General features: G+C 41.9%; 1 protein-coding gene across 4 annotated transcripts in view; it reads left to right on the plus strand.

The window, feature by feature from the left end:
- The window catches only part of fhod3a (formin homology 2 domain containing 3a), a 59,110-nt gene that overhangs the window by 27,910 nt on the left and 5,383 nt on the right, over positions 1-25,817 (plus strand). For 2 of the 4 annotated variants that reach the window (XM_051955832.1, XM_051955833.1), the window contains exons 4-21: positions 3,907-3,974; positions 4,718-4,823; positions 7,504-7,598; positions 8,547-8,658; positions 8,838-8,932; positions 9,251-9,394; positions 9,549-9,784; positions 11,484-11,888; positions 12,953-13,012; positions 13,689-13,823; positions 15,205-15,255; positions 17,472-17,689; positions 19,617-19,943; positions 20,068-20,762; positions 22,352-22,492; positions 24,034-24,192; positions 24,293-24,475; positions 25,324-25,443. In XM_051955832.1, coding sequence (XP_051811792.1) covers positions 3,907-3,974; positions 4,718-4,823; positions 7,504-7,598; positions 8,547-8,658; positions 8,838-8,932; positions 9,251-9,394; positions 9,549-9,784; positions 11,484-11,888; positions 12,953-13,012; positions 13,689-13,823; positions 15,205-15,255; positions 17,472-17,689; positions 19,617-19,943; positions 20,068-20,762; positions 22,352-22,492; positions 24,034-24,192; positions 24,293-24,475; positions 25,324-25,443 — 3,350 coding nt within the window. Of the gene's footprint in view, positions 1-3,906; positions 3,975-4,717; positions 4,824-7,503; positions 7,599-8,546; positions 8,659-8,837; positions 8,933-9,250; positions 9,395-9,548; positions 9,785-9,934; positions 9,962-11,099; positions 11,223-11,483; positions 11,889-12,952; positions 13,013-13,688; positions 13,824-15,204; positions 15,256-17,471; positions 17,690-19,616; positions 19,944-20,067; positions 20,763-22,351; positions 22,493-24,033; positions 24,193-24,292; positions 24,476-25,323; positions 25,444-25,817 lie in introns of all 4 variants that reach the window. The other 2 variants (XM_051955835.1, XM_051955834.1) reach the window with 2 other exon arrangements.

Raw genomic sequence — 25,817 nt, forward strand, 5'->3', positions numbered from 1 at the left:
TATGGACAATATAGTTATGGAGTATAGGCATGTGGTTCAGCGTTTGTCGCCTTTGAGAGCTATTTAACAGAAATACGGGTAGATGGAAGACAGAGTTTTATCCCTATCATATTAAATTAAAAACAGACGTGACTACATCATAAGAAAGTGGAAATATCTCATTTTGCTGGTGGACTTTCCCTTTACAGTCAGAAAATTAAGATTTAATACAGAACATGGAGTTAAATGACTCGTTAAGGCCGACATGTTGCAGTGCATGTGAGGTCATGGTGAAACAGTGTGGACAAGAACTGTGAGTCCTCCAAAACAACACAGTAAAACTCCAAGCAAACCTATAAATGACATGTGCCTTTCTGCTTTTTCTTCATCTGTCTGTCTGCACTCAACAAACACAGGGACTGGCTCACACATGGGCGCCCGCACACACGCTCACACACACACACACACACACACACACACACACACACACACACACACATGTTTGTACTTCTATCTTAGTGAGGACATCCATAGGCGTAATGCATTTCCTAGAGCCTTACCCTAACCTTAACCACCACAACTGATTGCCTAACCCTAATCCTTACCCTAACCCTAACCAAACCTCAATTCATACCTGTTCTCTAAAAACAAGTCTTCACCCTCAAACATGGCTGTTTCAAAGTGAGGACCGGCCAAAATGTCCTCACTTTGTAAAAATGTCCTCACTTTGATAGTTAAATGCAGAAAATGGTACTCACCATGTAGCAAGTACAAGAACACACACACACACACACACACACACACACACACACACACACACTACACAACACAAGCGCACACATGCACAAGCCGCAATGACACATCACAATGTTTTAGCTTTTCTGGTGACAATAATAAAACGGGAGGACCAGGAAAAAGGAGAATGGCCACCAAAAGACATGTGGACAGACAAACCTTCTCCTCAGAAAGCATCATTTTTCTGTCTTCCTTTTCACCTTTTCCTACATCTGTCTGTTACACCAGTGAAGGACATCCAATTTGGATGTGTTATCTTTATAGTTTTATGTTTTACTGTTTCATTTTATTCTTTGTTAAAGAGATGCAGGCAGTGAAATGGTGTTGTTTGGCCAAGATGGCTGAAAGTGAGAGTGATTTGTGTTTGAATTGTTTCCAGCTTGTTTCAGCAGTGTTGAGACAGCTGGAGCCCCTTGTGCCAACAGGAAAATGGTCTCCCGATTATTTAGCATGTCAAACTTTATTGACTCTGGAGTAGAAGGGTTAATTATGTTGACAAGACTTTGTTAGCAACTATCGGGTGATTGAAGGGGATCGCCAAGGCAACATTAATGCTGTAATAGGTTTGTAGTGTGAGGGTGTTGTTTCACCTGCGCACTTAGAAAAACATCTGAAACACCAACTAAAGAATTCTTTGAGTGTAAAGAAAATCTGTGAAAGACTTGATTTGCCTTTGAAACAAAATGACCTTACTGCTACTTCCACATCTGCTGCAGCAAAAGCAGTAGACCAGAATGAAGGAGGCCAAGTTCAAGCCTTATCTCGGCCGCTGACATGCTCCTGATGCACAGCAGACGTTCGCTAAAGGTTACTCTGACAGTCACACTCATGACCTGATGAAGAACACAAATGTTGCACATGACCTCATGGATGAATCATGACACTCAAGGGCCAGGTGGAGCGTTTTGTACACCATTAAGTGGCCACTTGATTTCCAGGGAAACCTAGAGAAACGAGAACCGGGAAATCAGACCAAACCGGCTATTTGAAAGTAATTCGAGCTGAGCCATGCACTAAATTTCTTATGTGTGAATGTTCTTTTCTCTTTCCACCCTTCCAACATATTATTTGCAGTTTTCTTTTTCTTTTTTGGCTGAGTTGCACACACTTTTTCCCACGCATTCAGCATTGTATGCCAGTTGCCTCTTAGTGCTTGATGACCTTCTATTACTTGATTATCTCTCCTGTACCGACTATCACAGATGTATTTCATGAATGCCACTGCAGATCTCTCTGAAACGGTCCTGCAGATGGAGAGGCAGACAGGCCTGTAATTCTTCATCTGTGTGCGGAATGTTAATGATTTTGACCCTGGCCTTGGGTTAGCCTTGCCTAGCTTAGCAACGTTTACCACTGAGCTCCAGACAGCAGGACAGACTGGATGGCTCCACGGTCAGGCTTGCCCACGCCCGGACCCACATCAGTAGGTGTCCACCCTGTCCTTCCCTGCCCTCCTGTCAGTACCCTTTTACCCAGCCCCCCCCCCAACTCCTGAGAGACCGGAGGATTTGTCATCAACATGCAGACTCTGGAATTACACCAGTTCCCAAACCCCCTGCTGACACACATTTGAGTGCACAACTGTTCAGATGCACAAATGGCCAGTATAGACATCCACTTACACAGACTCTCAGCTTAATGCAGAGCACTTAGGGAAATTATTTCTGTGTCTGATCATTATAGCGGTATTGTAAGCTATTAAAATACAAACATTTGTGTATACAGGGGGTAAACAATGGATGAACGAAAAAGTATATCATTTTAGTAAACCAAGAGCATAAAACACACTCTCAAAAATGTTCCTCGACTAGAAGCAACATCTTTATTGTCCCCCGCTGCGCGAACGCGTGAAGAGGGAGACCTAATATTCGCCTCCGTCCGTCCGTCTGTCCGTCCGTCTGTACGTCCCGCATCCTTGTCTGCGTGATATCTCATGAAGGAATTGTCGGATCTTCGTCAAACTTGATGTCAACATGTATTAGCATGATCCCCCGACACCAGTCAATTTGGGTGACCTTCGCATAATTTTCAAGGTGTTGACTGTGACTTTCAAATCCATGTCTTCGGCGGGGACATAGACACGTTAGTGTCAAACACTTGTTGCATATCACATTTGTCACCGTCAAATTACGCTATGAGATGCTATGCAGATTTGTCGGAGACCAACAAACCTCAAAAGAAAAAGATAATGTGAGGTTTTTTTTTTTTTTTTGCAATGTATTCTTAACAAAATGGAAATCCACATCAAAATATATAAATGTGTAAATATTGTAGACACTTTATTCTGGAGAGACATTTTTATAAGTGTTATTATAATGTGACTGTGCAGGACTGAATGTATATAAGAACACTGGGCAATTTCACAGAGTTCTTTCTGTAAACATTTATATTTCTTCTGGAAGGAGAAAATGACTATATCTGCTGTAACACCAAAATTTTCCCCACTGTGGGATCGATAAAGGTCTGTCTGTCGTGGGGCATTTGAAAGCCCTGCAGGATTGTCTAAGAAGAGCAGTAATGATGTCTTTGTGTTCAACGATAGAAACAATCGGGTGAATATCAGTGTCATGGTATAGGAGCTTGCAGTCGTTAGTTCTGAGTAGTTTCCGTGTCATGACCTGAATACCTCAACGTTGAAGCCCAGCCAACAGCTCATTAACATTCCAATTCAACTCTAATCGCCGCTGCTGCATGTGCGTGTGAGTGCATCTGTGCATGTGTTTGTTTGTATGTGTGAGGGAGAGATCATGCACGTGTTCTTCTGCGAGTGAGGACGCGGTCAAAGGGTGCGATGAAGTGCCCGCCTCAGGTGATTAGAGCCGTGTGGTGCGATTGGTTCCATCAACTCACAGCACATCTAATGCTATTGGGCAACTTTTGCACAGCTGAAGCTCATTTTGCTCGCAAGTTTTATTGATCCACTCATATGTATAAAAAATAAAAGGACTGGGGAGAGATGAAAGGTGTGCGGGGAGATGAACAAGGCATTGAGATTACATCAGAATAGTTTTTTCTCATTTTATTTGAAAACACTGATGTTGTGATTTTTCATATGTTGCTTTATTGCAGCCTTGATGCACTATTTGTTCAATTATATACAAATAACCACTGTGTATGCCTCTCTCTGTGCAGAAAGACTGTATAACTCCAATGGACGTGACTTGAGAAGGGCACTGTTCTCTCTAAAGCAGATTTTTCAGGTAACACACACACACACACACACACACACACACACACACACACACACACACACACACACACACACACACACACACACACACACACACACACACACACACACACATTTCACATGCAATTACTGTCAGTTTGTTGTTGCAGAATACAGTTGGTTATTGTGGCCACTGTGATGACAGGATCTCCATCAACGTGGCATTTCTCTCTCTGTATGTGTGTAGGTCTGCGTGTGTGGGTGTTTGCATTCATGTGTGTGTGAATCTTTTATTTTAAGATAAGAGGAGTCAGCCACTTCAAAAAACAACGGCTTTTTTCAGGGGTGCAAACACACAAAAAGACAATGCTGCAACAAACAAAGTAGCTGTATTAGAACTGTTTAAGTTTGTGCAAAATTTCTCCAAGGTTCTGTTCTTGTTTTATCTCATTTGCCAAGCAGATGGCATCTGAATTCAAAGCTTAGACAGTGCACCTAAATGTCAGCATTGATCCAGGAGGGCTTTGCATTTGTGCAGTCATTTACAACAAAGTGTGTACATCATCCTTTTAGTATTGTTCTTGCTACAAGATGGGATATATTGAAAGCAACAAATTGTGAAAGCGTACTTTCATGTGGAGAGTCTGTCAACTTTACTCCTAATCCCGCACATTACTGACATCATGTGGTAGCAAAAGAAAATGCAACTTCAGGAAGTGCAGCGCAATAAATTCAACATGTATACGTCCTGTCTGTTTGTTTGTTTTACTGCAGGACGACAAAGACCTGGTGCATGAGTTTGTGATAGCCGAGGGTCTGACATGTCTCATCAAGGTGGGAGCAGAAGCTGACCAGAACTACCAGAACTACATATTAAGAGGTACAGTTCTTCTGATTATTTGATGGCTATAATCAGATAAAAAATTATTATTCCACTCACTTTATATCCTATATATTTATAACCGAGATAAGGTGAAGAAAAAAATATGTCTATGTGCTAATTATTCATAAAACGGAACAAATGTGTTTTATGTATTTTATTATTACTTTTATATATACATATAAGCCAAAAATGCAATATAATTAAGCTGTGTACATGTGTATGATAGTTAATGTTGCAAGACACAAAGCTACATTTAGTAATAATGTTTTTTTCTTCAAAAAATTGGACAAGTTTAGATTAGAAGTGCAGAAATGCAAAAAAAAACAAAGTGTATCTGAAACCAGATGGTTTCATGTTGACCCAAACTATATTTATTTCCTTTCACTGTCTTTCTGCATCTAAACAGTTCGTGTAGTTTTAGTTTGTTTATACTTTTCCTGCTTTTTGGTTCAATCTGAGGTAGTACAGCTGTGTTTTTACAAAATTATCCACTACACTGGTGGTGGATTCATTTGCAATTGCTTTCCCTTTCTCTCTCATTCTGGTTGAATCTTCTTTTTTTTTTTCTTTACTGGAATGTGAAAATTCTGTGAGCTTTTAAGATTGACATACTGCCCTGTATTTAACACATGTGTTGCTGAAGTGTTTGACCACACATCAAAATAGAACAAAAGTGAGTGATTTCAGCTGCCTGGATAATACATGATACAATTACAATAATATTTAGTGTGTTAATAACACTAAACTTAGTACATTTAAAAAAAACAGGATTAGAGTCTAACAATATGTGATGCAGTATAGGAAAAAAGATTCCATAGCAGTGAACAGTGGGCATTTTTGAGGTGATATTATGCTGCTTTATTGAGCGATTATTGTTTACCAGTCATTCTGTTGGTTTTTGGGTCTCTGTTTTGCCAAAATACATTTCATTTGATTTCAAAATGTTGTAATCTGGAAAAACGTGAGCATTAATTATATATTCACTCAAACAGATGTGCTGTCCATCGTTTCCACCAGTGAAAAATATACTCAGAGATTCCCAGAGCGATTATTGCTCTTTTTTTACACTTAAACAAGCGCACACATGCATTCCTTTCTAGACCTTTTCATAACTCCCCCACTCCAAACATGTGCCAACAGTAATCATTTCACAGGTGGCATAATTATTGTGGGTTTTTTTTTTAAAATATTAATTGCATAATGACTTGCTATTTGCAGGCACATGATAAATCTTACAACAGTTGTCAGAGGATTTGTGGCCCCCCCGAACAAAACATCTCACTAAAAACTTATAAACCCATTAGCAGTGCCACACCAATAAAAACACTGCAGGCTTTAGAGCTTTAAATTTCTAGAATAACACATCTGAATGATTCACAAGCTTATTTGTGAGGTGTGAAAACAAAGCTGCCATGAGTGACTGTATGAGGCGATGACGCAAGCCTTCAAATATGCATTTATTAGTTGAAATGTACGTGTGTGTGGTATTCTTTGGAACAGATTTGATGATTGTTGTAGAAGTTAATTTTAAAGTAAAGATAAAGCAAAGTACCAACGCAGTCAAAGGACATTCTTAGGATCCAGGAGCAGCAGAGAATTAAATACATCCTGAACAACAGACTGACAATTATATTATTAAGGCCAGTGATAAGCAAATCAGTACTCTCTAATGGCGTGTTCACACTTGACAGGTTTGGTTTAATTAAAATTTGCTTCGGTGCATTTGCTCTGGTAGTGTGGTTTGTCTGAAGAAGTGCAAATGCTGGAGATGAATTCTGGTGCAGTTTGAGTAAATATGAAGACAGCACAGGTACCAAAAAACATTAAAAAAAAGAACCAAGAACAGGATACCTCAACCTTCTTATCAGAGAAGGTCTATTTTATATCTATTTGTTATGATTTGTCCACATAAACTTACAGGAGCGACATTTCTGTCCTCCTCTTGCTCACAGAAACTCAGATCCAACATGTGGTAAAATAAGTTATGAGTTTCACTTTCACTGCAACTCTTAGTTTAGGTGTAATATGATCTGTGTTGTGCTTTGGTTTACAGCAACAGATGAAAACTACAACGGAGGCCAAGGCCACATGTTAGTTTACTCATATCAGAGTAGTTTGGTTTAAGCATCAGTCGACAAGGAGGAAATGTAAATGAAAGATGAAAGTGAGAATCATTTGTTATAGGTAATAAAATTGAGTGCTTTCATGTTTTCCAAATTAACTGTTTGTAATAACTTGTTCATTAACATGTAAGCAGGTTAATTTATGAAAACATAAACACTGAGTGCAGAGATTGTTCAGTACAAATATAGTATAGCTTGTATATACGTGGTAGGAAAGGAAAAAGACACCTGTCAGCCAGTGTGCACATAAAACAAATGCTAGCACTGTGATGACAATTACTGTAAGAAAGAGTAGCACTTAGGCTTAAAAACAAGACTATATATCTGCTCTGCTCTGATCTTTGTTTGTGTTTTTGTCACATGGAAGCAAACCTTTAGTCTCCGATGCCTTTCCCTGTTAATTATAGCTACTGTGCTGCACACAGTTGCTATTTAGTGCTTTTTTTCCCTTTTTTTTTTTTTTTTTTTTTTTACTCTAAGTGCTGAATCATCTTTCTATATTTATTCTGTCTCTCTAACTTTTTGTTTCTTTCTGTCTCCACCCCCGTCCTCAGCTCTGGGGCAGATCATGCTATATGTAGATGGGATGAACGGTGTCATTGGCCACCCTGAGACAATCCAGTGGCTCTACACTCTTGCTGGCTCAAAGGTATAGCTGAATATGCTTTAAAAAGCAACAACCTCAACACACGTACACACACAATGACACTACAAGCAGGCTATCATTGACTCTGAACTAACCGTCCATCGTTTGCACATCATTATTTTTAGCCTTTATCCAAAGAAACACACGTGCAAACACATCTGCTACTGATTGTATTCTGTGTTCTGACTTGGGGGTGTTGTCTATTGTTAGTTTTGTGGTGTTTTCATTTTGTTCTTCTTTGAAGAGTTGCTTCTGCTCTAGACATTTGGAAATGTCGGTCTAGATTTCAGTGCCTGGTACAGCTTGCACTTCTCTATTGAACTTGTTTTGTTTTAGTATGCCCAAATAATAGCATATATACAGCAAATACACTCCCTATGCCTTGTATTAAACTTAAATTCTCATTGAACTGTCTTGACTGAAGCACACATACCATACAATGTACAGGATCTAAAGGGAGGTCATTGTTTGTACACAGAAACAGTCGTGTTCCCATCATTTCAGAGGACAATACATTGACTTAGATTCATTTTCTGGAGACCTACCCTTCCCCTAACCATAATCACTACTTACTTGACAGTAATCCTTAGGCTAAAATTAACCCAAATCTAACCGTACCAGAAATTTAAACCAAGTCTTCACCCTGAAATTTTATGATTTACATTATGGGGCTTTTTGTCACTAAAAAGGGAGGCGAGTCCCCACAATGTGACTGTGTAAACAGATTTATGTCCTAACATGAGAAATACAAGTACACACATACACACACACACACTCTCTCTCTTCTTGGTTCCCCCATTGCTAAATGTGTCTCATATGCATTTTAAATGTTGAATCCGGATGCACAAAAATGAACAAAGCTACAGTACATGCACAGAGATATATCGCCAACTATAGATTTTTAAAACATGACCTATGCTTTGTGTACGTTTGTGTGTATTTCCCCTGTAGTTCCGTCTGGTGGTGAAAACAGCCCTGAAGCTGCTGCTGGTGTTTGTGGAGTACTCAGAGTCCAACGCCCCGCTGCTGATACAAGCCATCACCTCTGTGGACACCAAGAGAGGTACAAATACCTCAGCATGCCGCTAGCTGCTGAAGGGCTTGTTCACATGATTTATTTTGTTTGCCTAATTAGTGGTTTGGTTTATTGCTTTGGTTGATGTATAGAGATAGTTCGCTTGGATAGTAATTAATGTTTTCACTTTTGAACTGACTTCTTGATTTTAACGCACTGATTTCCAGACTGCAAGCCATGGTCCAATGCTATGGAGATTTTGCATGAGAAGGATGGAGTGGACACAGAACTGCTGGTCTATGCCATGACCCTCATCAATAAGGTACTGAACCTTTAGCTTCTATAGACTGAATGCTTCTATACTCGTACTAAAGGCTGGATACAGGAGAATATACCTCTAATGTGACTATGAGCACCAGTCATTTATCAGTTCATTTTTTAATTTTTTTCTGTCTTGTTTTGTTGTTACGTTCTTCATTTATTCACAAGATTTTAATACTAAGTGGAATGGTGCTGCTTCTGGGCGCTTCCACCTCAGCCGAAATTGGAGCAAGGAATTTATCCGGCAAAGAATTTAAAGTCAAAGATCTTAAACCCTGGTTACACCTTGATGACTTACCTGTCTTCTTTCTTTTTGCAGACGCTTTCAGCACTGCCTGATCAGGATTCCTTCTATGATATGGTGGATATTCTGGAGGAACAAGGCATAGAGACAGTTTCCCAAAGACACCTGGGCCGGAAAGGCACTGATCTTGACTTGGTCGAGCAGCTCAACATCTATGAGGTTTGAGACGCACACAAACAAAACACTGAACTTATTTAAAGTTGAAGAAGAGCTGCTTATGTCTTGTGAATATGATGCACTCTTGACTCCATACAGTATTTTCTGTGCATATGCTTAACACTAAAATTCTCCACACTACCATCTTTTCCACCAGATGACCCTACGCCATGAAGACGGCGATGACGACAGCCACCCTCCACCAATGGGACGCCGGGACCGCCGGAGAGCCAGCCTCGGGGGTGGGGACAAAAAGCGTGGCCTGGAGAGGAGGCGAAGCCGCCGGGCTTCTCTTGGACGATCTGGTCACGCCTCCCCCTGCAGCCCTGCATCCCCACAGAGGGCCGGCTTCCAGCCTTTCAATGGACACAGAGCTGAGGACGCAAGCGAGAGGTCAGCTACTGAGTTGTAGGATGGTTAAGGAGTTGGTTTCAGGTGTAACGAATGAGTGTACTGATCAATGTGTAGTCAGAACTTTTTAGGTGTGTTACCTGAAGCTCAGAGAAGAAGTTCTGACTTCTCTTTTGCCACTTTCTGCTCCAGAGCACTGTCAGGTTGCCTTCCATCCATGTAAGTTCAAATATCCCCCAGAAAAAGGTCAGCTCCTGACCTCTTTGACCTCTGCTCCTCACATACATGCTGTAACAGCTACTGGTGTGTCCCCGCCACTCACAGCGTGGGTTTTTCCTCTGCAACAAAACACTACTGCAGACTTCTGCTTAGCTGAAAGAAATAAGTAGTCCTCAGCAGTGGCACATGCCTTTAAGGTTTGCTTGTAATTCTAATACAAGCGTACACGTTATTAAACCAGCACAGGCTTATTTCACTGCTGTGAACACACGAAATGCACTAAAAGGGGAATTTGGATTGGACCGTAGCTGTCAACCTCAGGTAAAGCTTTCATGTCTCAACTCTTCATGTTCAGTCTTGATGTCATTTTACCAAAGCACATAATGACCCGTGCTTCACATACTATTTCAATATTAAACATGCATACTAAGATGCACATGAAAAATAAGTAAAAATCTGGTTAAACATGTAAGAATCTGTTTTGGAGCAGATTTTTTTTGAATGAGTAGAAGTAATTCATTTCCAAGATGATGTCCTGCTTCATACTATGCATGCACACACAGAAAAACAAACACAACTTTTATTGGCCATCCCATTCGTCACACACACGCGGTGGTCTGGTCTCCTGGAGCAACACCTGGCAGCACACACCGACTCGACTGCAGCCAGGCTCATCTGGTTTCACTAGACAACACAGTTTGGTGACACTGATTGCAAGTCTGTTTTTTAAGCTCCTTTTAGCACTCCTTCAACACCCGTCCTCTTCATCATCATGTTTTGTCTTTATGTGCATGTACAGTTCCCTAACAGGTGGCATGCAGTCTGTAATCAGAACTTACCACTTATCCTATTTCCTTTATGTGTCTCGTCTTCATCCCTTTGTTTTTCTAACACAGACCGATAGATGTCAGGTTGTTTGTTGCCTTGAGTGTCATATTGTTTGTGTACTTTTGTAGCGCAGCTGTAATTTCCAATCCCATCTAACTCCCCATCTCTTCATTTCCTCTGTCCCATCACTTTATTTCTCCGGAGATTTCCGTTTGCATGCTATTCATATGTATCGCATCATCTCTCCCTCAATCCTTCCCTTAAACGTTTCGCCCATCTGTGCATTCATCGTCCCCCCCAACCTCCATAGAGAGGAGGAATGTGAGGTTGGCATAGAGGAGGAAGAAGAGGAAGAGGAGACTCCTGTGACTGAGTCTGATTCGGATGAGCAGGAGGGGGCTAATCAGACCACCCCCAGGTATTTTAGGACATGGTGGGAACATAGAAATGAATAATAATCTTATATATCCTGAGGCTCCATGTAAAGCCTATTAAATGTTTCGTTTGTCACTGTTTTGTGTTGAACATCTGGTTGGTTTGATCTTGTGGGATATGTATCTGGTAGTTATTACTATCAGTGCAACCCTATGTAGCCCTTAACCCTGTTTAAGGGCTACATTGTACTACGTCTCTTTCATCTGCTCAACTATGCTTTCATCCACTTATTCCTCTCAATCCATTCCTCTGTTCGTAGCCCGGCTCGACCTTTTCCACCCATCGTTCACAGAACAACCCTACAGTCCATCACCATCACCTCCAGAAAGGAGCATGTAAAAGAGGATGAGCAGAGGAATCGGACAGAACCACCTCCGGCACCCGCCTCCCCCTCCTCCACCCCCACTTCCTCCTCCCCTCTCAGCCCCCCCGCACAACCTTCCCTGCTGGCCACGCTGCTGGCCAGGAAAAGGTCTACCGTCACTGTCCCAGCCACCACAGAGGTCAGTCCGCCCTCGCGGGGCAGCTCCCGTCCCTCTCCCGATCACCTGCCCTACCTGCCCCACACGCCCTTCCACCTCTTCTCATACGATCTCGACGAGGAGCCGTCACCCTCGGCTCCAGCTAAACCCAGCGAGGAACCGCCCAAAACGACGTCTCCCAGGTCAGACGGACCCATGGCTCCAAGAAGCTTTTTTTCGTCTGTCTCTTCAACGTTTCACTTTTACTTTTCCAATTTCCACCTCTGTTTCTGACTTTTGTCTTCGCACCAGCCTGGATCTCCTTACACCACTTTTGTTCTTCATCACCTCCTCTTTTCACCAGTTCTTTTCAGTTCTTTGACCTCACAAGTTTCTCACCTCGAGTCTGTCAACGCTTTTATTATCACCTTTTATTCCTTCACACATCTTTTCTTAGCTCTGCCTCTGCGTCGATAATCCACACCTGTTTGCAGCCCCCACTTTGTTTCCCAGTATCATGGCTTTTCCCCTCTTTTCGAGAACAGCACAAGCACCGTAGTGTTTGTACTGACGCCGTTTTTAACTCTTCAATTGTAACTTCTATGTAGTCTCTCTGTGCAGTACATTTTCTTTTCCTCACATTTTTTATCTGCTATCCATTCTGATTTTTTTGAATATGATACTGCTGTGTTAGATTATTCTCTTCCTGGATAGGACTGGATTTCCACAAATCAACACCTGATCAACACATAGCTCATTCTGATAATACCGCAGTTTACAGTTTCATAAATATTTTTGTATGCTCAAGCTCAATTTCAACTATAATTAAGAATGATCTGACGCTAAAATGCTTAAAAAATAGTCTACACACTTTTGCTTTGAGAGCACTTTTGTAATTATTTAACTTCTTACTATTTTACATATCAGAACTTTTCACTAGTATAGATAGTTGCTGCCTGTACTGGCTAAATGACTTGTCAAGGTAAATACTGTATGTTTTAGCAAAAGGTATTTTCAGATTCATAGACTATAAGTGAGGACATCTTTCCTGGAATTTTCCAGAGGTTTACGAGAATAAACATCGCAGCAGTTACTAATTAGGGTCACTGAAGTGTGGCACCAACAGCGTTCCTGTTATGCAACAAGGTATCACGCTCGCTTCTCACCACAAATTTTGTCCTGACTCGTCAGTCGTTGGAGCGTTGTGTAACCAGGTGGCTGGAGAAGTCACCGTCCCCTAATTTCACATGCTTGTTTTCTCCCATAGGAATGGAGGTCTTATGTCCTACTCCTCTCTCAGCACCCCAAATACACCTACCAGCCCAAGGTGAGGCGATCTGGCAACGACATGTTTTCCCACATGCATGAACGTATCCTTAAAATACACACTCCCCGTGGTGCACATCATATGTGCACGCTCAGCCTCAGCAGCAGAACCCTGTTCCCTGCACTTTCTGTCTTACTGTCCCCATCAAAAAAGGCTAAAAAAGAAAAACCCCAAATCTTTGAAAATACACACTCCTGTAGTGTAAACAGTCTCACATACAAGTGCATATTCACGTGTGTTTGCACGGACAAACTTGCAGAAACTCGCATGTGTAGCAAATATTGACCGTGTGCAGCCTTGTGGTGCCCTCATAGTGTTGACATACTCAAGTGAATGTGATCTCAGCTCTCTGGTTCCTCAGTGACTAAGCTCATTCTATTTTCTCCATGGAGGGCAGTCATTTAGACAGAAATTATGGTGTGTTCCACAAATACTTTAACATATAGAAGCTCTTCGCATGCAAGGGTGCATGTTTTGTTTTATATCTATTTTAGGTGTTTATTACAATGATGCAGCGAATTAAAATAGTGCAGGTGAAACAGCAGAGATGCACTATTTGTAGAACATAATCAGATCATTCTTTACCACTCAAGATGTCAGTAATTATTAAAAAGAAAAACATCTTGGAAGAAATCAGAGAAACAGTTTCTGTTCTCTCTCTGATCCTCCCCTTCAGACCTGCTTTGGGAGGTCTTCTATCGTCGTCGTACCGACAACACCAGGAATCACTGGCGGCCGAGCGAGAGCGCCGTCGTGTGGAGAGAGAGGAGAGACTGCAGAAGATAGAAAGAGAGGAGAGGAACAAGCACAGGTGAGGCATCACTAATTATGCTTTTTCAAAGCACTGTAAGCAGTTTGACAAAAGAGAAAAGTTATATATTTTTTTTCTGTAAAGAGACATATTTTATAAAATAATGAAAGATAAAGCAGCAGAGGCTGACATACCCTGATTTAGAGTCTGCATAAAAACTGACAACACTGACAATAGCCATCTCTTTCAGATGCAACACCCCCATTATGACGTCAGCAAGGGTTATTTAAAGATCCCTTATTGTACATTCAATTTTTCTTCTCTCTCCTTCAGAATGCTATGTAGCTTTTTGTGCATGTAAAAGGTCTGCAAACTTACAAAACCTACACCAAAAATAATTATTTTCTCCCACAGAAAACACTGTTCCTCACTTGCCTGAAAAGCCACTCCTGTAGTCCAGGCTTTTCTTCCGTTACCTATTTATGTCACCATGTAAACCACTGGCATAGCACCAACCCTAGGGCTAGTTTGGCACATTCTCAGACAAAAAATACTGTCCTGCAGCACACCACTATTTCCTCACTTGAGACATTCCAATACTCCTATATTTACGGTTACTGTACTGACTAACTAACCCTGCCACACATTTGTCTGGCCATTTGAGTAATCAGAGCCAACTGGGCTTTTTAGGAGGAGGGCCTCAAAGAGACAGGAACTGAAATGGAATGTTTTTAGACAGAGTGTGAGAAGAGATGTGGTAGTAATGAAAAACATCATGTGTTTTTTTGAATATTAAAGCATATAAATATATTCTAATAGAGGACATTTTACACCTATTAACTGCTTCTAGTCTTTATGCAAAGCTAAGTTAGTAGATGGCTTTAACTTGATATTTACAACAGAGACAGACAGTTGTATTGATCCTGTCACCCCAGTTTCAGCAATACAGGAAGTAATAATTCAGAAAATACCAAATTATTCCTTGGAGGAAATCTGAGTTGTTTCAGTTGCAATGTGGAAAATGACCACACAGTTTAATAGAGATACAAAAGAATGTAGTATAATAATGTATAAATAATGTCATAAACAGAGTTAATATCAATGTTGATATTGCAATGGATAAAATTGAACCTAAACAACAACACATATATTAAGGAAAAAATACCTAGGAAGAAACTGTAGTTATTTCAAACTATTTACGGAAACAAAAGTGTTAACGGTGAAAAATATGAATCACAATGTTATGTTATGTAAGTATGTCAGTGTAACAGTATGAAAGAGGAGTATTTGTCATAAGCTACAATATACAATTATGGGTTACACAAGTTGCGTGCTTGATGTGCAACATTTTATATTCACACTGGCAGGTCTACTGAGAACCACAGTGATGTAAAATTTGATTATTATCTTTTAAAATTCTCTGTTTGTGTGTGTCTTACAGCCGTGACTATGTGGATAAAATGGAAGAGGCCAGGCTTGCGCGGGAGGAGAGGTAAGTGTGTGCACTGAATCAAAACAACACAGAACAGCTTAACCCGCTGGGAATATGTTAGCGCTGGTGGTTTGGGAAGCTTGGTTATAGTGTAATTGTTTTCAGGTTAAAAAGGTGCCCTTTGCTCCCAGAGGCTGCAGGGATACTGAACTGATTTTCTTTGCTCTGTCTGCCTGTTTTCTGCTCTCTGTATTTTAAATGCTGCACACTGCCAAGGGCCTGATTGTTTTGGCTGTGTGCTGTGATAAAATCTGATTCCTGGATTTGTAAAGCTTTTCCTATTGAATGCACGTACACATACACAACCACACTTTTCACTCAAGCATGTGTACACACGCAAGAAGGGTTTTCATGAGACCAATAAATCTGTGTTTGTGTGCAGATGGGAGTCACAGGAAGCAAAAGGTTCACCCAAGAGGGTATGTGAGGTCGTGATCACATTTAGGACTGAACATACTCAATGCAATGCAGCTATATATATATATATATGAGAACTGATGAGAATATTTCTAAGTATGGAACGCTTCTTCCTACTACTCCTCTTCTCTCTTCTGCTTCTATAGTCTTTGCCATATGCTGATGCTTTTACTTCCAGCTCAAACGTGTATCACCCTCAGTTTAAGTATACTTAACATAATACCACACTGTGTCTAAAAGTTAGAACAAAAACAAACGGACCAAGGGAAGATTGGATTCAACAACAAGCCTGAAACTGCTAAAAAGCTAGAGATGAGATGCTGAGTTTACATGAGGAAGATGTATCCTCAGATTCACTTTGATGTATTTATGTGTGTTTGGGTGTCATGGTTATCAGAAAAACATGAGTTCTTACACCGTCTAACCTCCCTGTGGGACACACCTGCCTGCCTAACACAGCACAGTAACACCTGGTCAGAAAGGACTTGATGGCTTCAACAGACAACAAAAATGATTGTTGGACATTACTGTGGTTAGAGAATGAAATGCATACATGCTTGGTTCAGTAAATCTTTAAAGGAGCATTTTACATTTAAGCGCAAAAACAATTTGGCTAAAATACAAAACTAAGAGGGTGAAAATCCATCCATTATCTATACACCGCTTAATCCTCATTAGGGTCGCAGAGGGGCTGGAGTCTATCCCATCTGACTGAGGGACACTCTGAACAGGTCACCAGTCTATCACAGGCCCCTACATTTCATGAAATCTGATAATAAATACCTGTATTGTTTGACTATAGCTTAGCAGACACATGGGCAGTACAGCTTTTCATAGAGTGATTTATGGACATACACTGTGCTCACAGTAGGAGACCGGCCTGTTTGTGTTTTACAAACTTTCACTCACCACCTTTTGTTTCGGCAGTCGGCTCACTCCCTCAGTCACATGCACATACACACAAACACTCACACATATAGAAGTATCTGGTTTCCTCAAACCTCTGAAGTGGCCTGATGCTAATGAAGTCTGAACAGAAGCTCCACACATTCATGGTACGGTGGGAAAGAGGAGGGGTTTGAGAAAGAAAGAGAGAGCGAGAGAGTTGACTCAGTGCCCTAAATCTCTGTTCTGGGCAGCAGGTTGAATGGTAAAGTTTGGTACACATAGAAGGGGAGGAAGAGAAGGAGAGGGAGGAAGAAAGAGAGAGGAAGTGGACAAGGGAGGACAGCTGATCGAGACACATCTTGAACAGGTTTAGTCTGATTCACTTCTGATGTTTAGCCTTTCAGCAGCCAAACTAACTTTAAACTCTCCCAAATCTCTCCCATCCTTCTCTCCTGTCATTCTGCTTTCCTCTCTGCTCGGCTTCCTAACACTGTCTCCTCTTCTTTAAACTTGTTGCATACTTGGACTGCTGCTGAAAGCTGAGCATTTGGCTGGACAGGAGAGGAGAGCAAGACGGTGAACCCTTTTACTGCAGGAAATGAGTGATGAATGCATTGAATGCTTTGTGGACGATTAATGAGGCGAGATAGAGGAGTGAGGTGGGATTGTAATGTCAAAAGATAAAGTGGCACGGCAGCTGCAGAGGAGAAAATGAGTTGAGTGTTAAGGTAAACATTGTAGATTGGGACGTTTTAATGAATTCGGGTGCCTTGGCAATGAGTAAGGGTTTTGGTAAGTGCAATTTGGCAAAGACCAACACTGAGAACAGCACTGCAGAGAAGACAGAAGGTGCATTGTGTCAGGTTCTGTTTTTGCCTCCTTCATCTTTCCTCACTCTCTGTCTCTTTTAGGTATAAGAACGTGGAACGTCTGGCGGCGGAAGAGTACGAGAGGGATCGCGTCCGAGTGTCAAGGACTCGCCCTGACCTCAATCTGACCTTTGAACCATCGGAGGCTTGGCCCTCATCATCGCGTAGCAGCACCCCGTCCTCCTTCGCATCCCAGGAGGACACAGAGGCGGATCTTGAAGCAGAGACTCCCGCCACTCCCTACACTCCCTCTGAGACTGGTAGGACAACTGAGAACAATTTCCGATGAGTTGATCGAACTGTTAAGTTGACTAACAACTTGCTGGGAATGCAGTTTACTCACAAATCAAAAAACATAATCTCCTCCGTTTGTTCCAAAAAAATTAAATACAAAACTGTAATTTGTTTTTGCAATACAATATACACAAGTATCCAGTATTACTATGGTTCTACTCCTGCTAAGACAATTGCAGTTTATTTTGCGAATACTGTTAGCACTCTATAGCCGTGTAGTGTCAAACTTTGTATAAGCATCTCTCTGTACAGTGCAGCTCCACAAGAAATAACAGTGACTAAACACACTTTTAAGAGGAAGGGGATGTCATTTCAGTTCTGTCTGATTGGGTGTCACCTATGGCTGCAGACATTATAGTAAGTGCAGTTTAATATGACAGGAAGGAATCACTGACCAACTTTTTTTGGCAGAAAAATAGCAGAAGAGCAATTGATGTTTGCTAAACAAACTCACATTTTTTTAATAGCGAAAGAGTGAAAATAATTGCAACCATAATCTTATTTTATGCTGTCAGTATGCTAGAAAGAGTGAATTGCCTGTCTTTCTGTGCCAGAATTTATTATGGGTTTGTGTATATGCTCATTTTTTTCATGAATTATTACTGTGAGTGCACATAAATAAATTTCTGAATTACATTTTCTGTGAATCCATTGTGCATATGACTGCAATGTGAATCCAGCACAGAAATGGCTGCCACCAACACTAAAAAATTCTATGTAGAGAGTAATTACTGAAGGAAAATATACTGGCAAAAGTTTAAGGTTGTGTCTCTGTATGAAAGATCTCTTAGTTTCAGCATCTTGCAAGACTTGGTTTGTACTTTGGGGAGTCATAATTTAAACCAGAAGGTTGTCAGTTCAATTCCCAGCAGTGTGCCCCAAAGTAATCATTCTCAACCTTAAATTGTTTCGCTTTGCAGCTTGCTGTTTTAATTAGCATGTATTCATGAGCAAAAGAAGACAGACAGATTGTGAAAAATAGCAAAGGAAAAGAGGGGACCCCATCAGGAGGTGGATATGGGTGAAAGGGTCAAATGAGTTTTTGAAAGACCTTTTTGAAAGCGTGGTACTAAAACATCTTGTGCAAGAAACCGGCCTTGTTTTGGAGTGCATGTGTAGCCACGAGCTGAGGTACTGTAGCTCAAACAGGCGAGTGTACGAGGCCTCATGGTGCCGTGTTATTCTAACCCGACCTGCATCACTGTGTGGACTGTACTGCTGAGTTCCGCATGTGTACCGTGTACGTGAGTGTGTTTTGATGTAAACAGGAACTTAATTCTTCATTTCCTGTTCATATCCTGACCCTGCAACAACCTAGCTTTGTGTACCAGCCGTATTGTTTACATTAGTGTGTAGGCGTGTGTTTTTGTTTTTCTTGTCAGTGTGTCGGTGAATGTGTGTTTATCAAGGGGTGTCCCGTGTGCAGCTTAAACAGACATGCCTTTAAAATCAAAGACGGATATTTCGCATCTTAAACAGTGTTTCATTACATATAAGTTGTACACTACACAGTATGTTTCTATGAAAATCTATAGCTCCTATGCAAGGCAAATGAAAGCATGAAAGACAGAAAAGATCCTGAAACAGCCCTCACAGACTTTATATTCAGACTACCTTTAGGTACACAGCCTACATAATAGAAACTGTTCTAAACTGTCTTTTAGTCCTACTTCTATCACTTTGCTCAACAAAAAATATTAACCCGAACTCTCAATGTGTCTGGCCGGTTTTATTATCTTACTTCTTTGCTTTTTTTAAAACTATTTTTATGTTTTATTGTCTTATTTGTTGTACCAAGCTGCAAATAATCGTAAGACTGCCTGTGGGAAGTATCCCTTTAGGGACATTAAAGTTTCTCTCATCTTAAAATAACACTGGTTTTATTTGTGACAGGAGAAGCTGATGACTCCAGTGCCAGTGTAGAAACAGAGGAAAAGGAGGAAGAAGCCACTGCTGAGGAGGAGGAAGAACAGAAGGAAGAAGAAGAAGAGGAAGAAGAGGAAGTGCAGGAGGGAGCGGCAGAAGAAAAGGAGGAAGAAGTCGAGGAACGCGAGGAGGAAGCAGAGAAGGAGAGAGAGGAGGCGGAGGAGGACAGCGGCATCCTCAGCGACAAGGAACGGCAGAATGAGGAAGTGAACGAGAAGGACAACTGCTCGGCCTCCAGCATCTCCTCTGCCAGCAGCACTCTGGAGAGGGAGGAGAGGGGGAGCACCGAGAATGGTGAGCACTTATCACTACAAAGTGCTCGATTCAAAGTCCAAGTCTTTGCAAACTTTGGACTTACAGTTCCATGCATTGCTCATAAATTCTCACCTTGCTTTTCTCTTAACACCCACTTTCTCAGGCTTGAAGGAGGCAGAGGTGAATGAGAAGTGCAACAAACTCCTCAACAGCAAACTCTTCATGCTGGACATGTTGTACTCCCAGAACAAGAAGCCCAGTGACGAGGAGGAGGAGGAAGACGATGTGGAGAAGGAGAACGAGAAAGGAGAGGGGGAGGACAAAGAGGCACAGCAGGACGCTAAAGGAGAACTGGACGGTGACCAGGAGAACAGCCACAAGGATGACAAGTCAGACCATCACGGGAGCATCCGTCCATTTGCTGAGCGGTTTGGAAACTTGATCAAGGAGCTTAGTCCAACCCACCCTCACCTGGACAGCCCAGCCAACGAGCCGCCTCCTCCACCGCCCAAAAAGGAGTCCGACACGATCTGGGACCAGCTCCTGGCCACCCCTCGAGAGCTGCGCATCGGGGACATCAACTTCACCGACCTGACGGAGGACGACGACAAGGACATTCTGGATGCTGTTTCAATGGGAGGATGCGGCGAACTCCCGCCTCCCCCACCTCCTCCACCCTTTATCCCCCGCTTCCCTCCACCCCCACCCATACTAGGCAGTTGCCCTCCGCCCCCTCCCTTAATTGGCATCATGAGGCCTCCGCCCCCTCCTTCCTCCTTCCCAATTCCAGTGCCCCCTCCCCCAGAGCCGCCGCTTTTCAACAAAAAGAAGAAGACGGTCAGGCTCTTCTGGAGTGAGGTGAGTTGAAACACAAACACAATTTAAATGAACCAGGTACAGCTAAAGACTTTTCATCTATCATCCGTTTGCTGTGGTAGACTGAAGCTTATCCCAGCTGAAGGCTTATTGGACACATAAAAGATTGCATCACTGATCAGGATAGAATTTTACATCTACATTCAACCAGAAAATAGAAACTGAAGGTCAAGGGTCTCAGAACCAAAAACCTTACAGCTTTGTCACTCTCCAGCACCGATATGGTAACACCACTGGGTAGTTATTTGGGGCTAACAAGACCTGATTCCTAAATACATGTATAGAGAGCTATAACAGCAATCTGGGTGGCCACTACAACATTCAAATTGTGATAATTTTGCCACAAAATGAGATTTAAAAAGTGTTTTCCCTACAGGTTATACAATGCATGTGTTCAGTTGTATGACATAGCACAACAACACGATTGGCTGGATGTTTACTGATTTCATTGTTACAAAACAGATAGTTAGCGTTTTGGGGTAATGAGTGGACATGTGACACAAACAGTCATTCCCCCTTGTAACATCTGTGACAGTACTGCTAAAATCAAATTTTCCGAATTCTAATCAATAGGGCTGGACCCGAATATCCCGAATATCCGAATATTCGTTCGCTACGGCACTATCCAGATATTATGTTACCGGGCGGAAAGAATATGCCGCGTTACTGTCTTCCCTCTGCCTTCGGCACACATCGGCACTTATCGGCTCATCTCATCATGTGATCACATAAACATATACACATATGTCTATGTGATCACTCCCTCCTCCCCCCAGACGAAAATATTCGGAGCTCGTCTCTTCCCTGCGCCTTCGGCCCACTTCGACTCATTCCGCCGTGTTCTTCGGCTCATTTCGGCTCCTCCATTCATGTCTGTAAACACCACCCGAATGGCCGGGTGGCTGCCGACTCCGATGTCACGCTTCACTTCGTTGCATAACACAAGACAAAATGCCAAAGACCTCTGCTGTTTGGGAATTCTTCAGTTTAACTGAAGACAAAACGAAGGCAACGAAGGTCGGTTTACACTGGGTTCAATCTGTCATCAGGAAATGGTGGCCAGAACTGTCTAAAAATGAGAAAGGATCCGAATCTTCACGCCGTCTCTGCCACAAGCCGCGCCGCACCCACCCCCTCGGACGTTACGGGGTGGAACGAATATTCAGATATTCGTCTTTAATAGGGCCCGAATATTCGGAGGCCAGAAACCACTATTTAGGCCAGCCCTACTAATCAATACTTTCACATAATTCACGGTGAATTCATTGCAGGCAAATATTGCAGATGTTCAGTTTCACTCTGGGGCTAGAACAATTTAGTTACGGATTTAGTTTTTTCAAATGTACTTGTGCTTAAGACAAAGAGTTCTTAAAAACCTGCATGTTTCCATTAGCCGGTCAAGATTAAGGACTCAACAGAAACATTGACTCACTCATCATTTTCCTGTTGCTGCTGCTTTTTGTGGTTCTGTGTGTTCACAGTCTCTCATTTACCTCTTTTTATTGTCGGAAATGGCAGTCTAACACATGTCTGTACCTAATGCAATCCATTCTCGTTCTGTTTGTGATCAGGTGCGTCCGGCTGACAGCCAGTACAGGGACTACAAGCGCAGTGGGGACTCATTCTGGTCCAAACTGGAACCAGTAAAGTTGGACACTGCCAAATTGGAGCACCTGTTTGAGACGAAATCAAAGGAAATGCCAGTTACAAAGGTAAACAGCCGGTGCCTGAAACGGGTTCAGAGAGGTTTGGGACACCAGTTTATAGTTTCACTGTGTGTTACTGAATATAAACTCTACCTGGAGCTAACAGAGGTGCTGTTAGCTGGTCCAATTTATTTCCTCATATGATAAAATGATGTGTAATTGGGGTAGGCATTTTTGATAGGTGCATCTTATAACTGGGGTGCAGCATTTTCATGCTTAAATGTCATGAACATTTTAATGTGTTTGAGTCAATCCTGCTTGAAGATGATGCTATCATACCAAATGGTCACCACACACCGACATGGCACTTGTGAGTGTATTAAAGTCTTAAATACTAGGTCATCTCGGTCTGCAATGTCAGCTCCTTATGTAAAATCTTTAAATTTAGTCATTGTCAAATACATTCAATTTTGTCATTGTTTGTATTTTATTTTATTGGCTGCTACTTTTTCACAAACACCTTGCTTTCACCAGTCAAGCATTCTATAGGCTGCGTGTCGGTTATCTCCAGTGCTTGAAAGCTGATGTTTTGAGGCTTAAGCGAGGTAATGTGTACGTTTTGATCGTGATCAAACAGGGGAGTTTTGAATCCTTTGTAATTCTCAAAAAGCCTCTAAATATGAAAAGCATGGTGTAAAAAGATGTGGGGGGGAAGGGAGGCCCCTCACACTGTGAACTTCTGAGCAGCCGTTTCAAAACCACAATTTATGCTAAAACCGAAGCATTTGGCAGCTCAACTTGACACGGTTTCTGGGCTACACCTAACATGGCGGTATGATGGTGGTCTGCTGCTACAAGTGGCGTAACAGCTCAAGAAAAGCTCTGAGCTAACGAGAAATCCCAACATATAGAGGACCGCCAGTATACTGAAGGCAGCAGGGGTCATATGCTGCTTTGTTTTTGCTTTGGCATATTATTTTTTGTCCCTATTTTTCAGTCCAATGGTTTTATTATCCTACTCCTCTAAAATATATGGTTGAGATAACAATTAGAGAATGCAAGGTTCAAACAAATGCATCTCCACCTGCACAATGGACATACTTTAACTGTGTACTATCTACAATAAGTATTATTAAGGATTAGTGTAAACAGTTACACTAAACACACCTTAGAGGAAGAGTTGTGCTGTAGTTTAAGTTCATTGGCTCCATGTGGGGAGTAAATGATATCCAGTAGCAGTAACAAGGTCTTAGCACTTACTTTGTTTATGTTGACGTGTTATGACTTCCTTCCTTCAACAGCTTATAGTGGCCACAAGTGTTGGTGAGGTCATCTGTACACATATAGTAACAGTATGTCCAGAGACCCATGCAAACAGTCACATAAACACACATACACATACAGTATATAGCTTACTTGCAGTGGTATTTCCTGTTCCCTCTACCCTTATAACCCCCACAGCTGCAGTCAGTGTAACCTGAGTGACGATCTCTCTAATCCTTCGAAGCCCATAAAGCAGACCACACAGAAAAAAGCAACGAGGACTGGGTGGAAAAGGAGACAGAGGGGGATCCGGCACTGACCCTCTTTGTCTTTTTGTGCTCCAGAAAACAGCAGCTGATGGCAAACGTCAGGAGATAATTGTTTTGGATTCCAAGAGAAGCAACGCCATCAACATCGGCCTGACGGTTCTGCCTCCGCCTCGCACCATCAAAACCGCCATCCTGAACTTTGACGAGTACGCGCTCAACAAGGAGGGCATAGAGGTGAGAAATTCAGAGAACGAAAGGGAAGAAATCCCCGAATCCTTCTTCACACCTGTTGCCCAAATGCCTCTGCCTTCTCTCATGCTGTCTTCATTCTCAGAAAATCCTAACGATGATCCCCACGGAGGAGGAGAAGCAGAAGATCCAGGAGGCCCAGCTGGCCAACCCTGATGTCCCTCTGGGCTCTGCAGAGCAGTTTCTCCTCACTCTGTCCTCCATCAGTGAGCTTTCTGCCAGACTGCAGCTCTGGGCCTTCAAAATGGACTACGAAGCAACAGAGAAGGTCTGTTTAAACATGAGACATTACTTTTAACAGCTAAAAACTATACGAGTACTAAGAAAACCTTAAATGTTTTTATTATGACTGTTCTGTTCAAAAGTAAAGACCAAACCATTACCAAATGCACATTAAAAGTCATACTCAGCAAGTGAAAGTGGTTTTATAAAAGCAGAAACAGACTTCGCTAAATGAACACTGTGCACCTTAGAGGTCTGAGTAAATGTGCACAGCATGTGTGCTTTGGTGTGCGTCTTATACCCGTGTCAGTAAGTATCAACATCCCTTTAGTACAAACAACATCCGCAAAACATCAACATAGTTACAACGTAACATCATAACAAAATATGCACGCTTATTAGCAGCACCACTTCTTCTCCTTCTTCTGGCACGCTTGAGTAAAGAATGCATCCAGGAGGAGAAGTTCAAAGTCAAAACCCTGAGAATAAGAAACATGCTGCCCCTCTCTTGATGTCCTGTAAATTTTACGGCTTCCAGCAGGATGCAGTTGTCTTTAATCTCACCATTCACAACCGTACGTTGGGCAGAGCGCTGCTCCCAACTCGACTCTGTGGGACAGCTTGGTAGTGGGAGGTTTATTGGAGGGAGACATGCACACAAAAGAACCTGCTGCACAAAAAATAAAGGTCCACATAATCAGAAGAACGTTTGATAGCGATGGCTGACCGAAGCAGCCACTTTTAAACAGCCTCTCAGGACTTTAAACAAGAGCAGATGATCTGTGGTGACAGACGAGGTCCACCTGTTCACCACTTCTATAACTGCAAACACATGTTTTTGGGAGTATTAATGAACTCAACTAATGATGTGTTGTTGGTTTTTCCTCCTCCCAGGAAGTAGCAGAGCCACTGCAGGATCTAAAGGAAGGTATGGAGCAGCTGGAGAAGAACAAAACTCTTCGCTACATCCTCTCTACGCTGCTCTCAATCGGAAACTTCCTCAACGGCACCAATGTGAGTCGTGACTATTACAGGTTCACATCATCATAGTGGGACATGATGACGAGGCTCCTTTGTTTGCAGTAGCACTTGGAAACATAATCAGTGACTTTAATAGAGTGGGATTTTTTTAATCTTGTAAATGTTCGCTTATGAATTACATCACATATTAACACATAATTTAGTAAGAAGACATTCTGTTTGCTGCTGTCACATTTTTACTCTCTGTGGTTTCATTTTTCACTGCGATATAAAGTCTTGCATCTCAATGGAAACAGCACAAACATGGCTAGGGGAGAAATAAAAAATTCCTTCTGTGTAGTATGATAATGACATAAATCATGAAGAAAAACTAAAGTAAAAATAAATAAAATGAAATCCCTGTGCAC

This window comes from Acanthochromis polyacanthus, chromosome 11 (assembly GCF_021347895.1).
Source record: "Acanthochromis polyacanthus isolate Apoly-LR-REF ecotype Palm Island chromosome 11, KAUST_Apoly_ChrSc, whole genome shotgun sequence".
In the NCBI taxonomy this organism is placed as follows: Eukaryota; Metazoa; Chordata; class Actinopteri; family Pomacentridae; genus Acanthochromis; species Acanthochromis polyacanthus.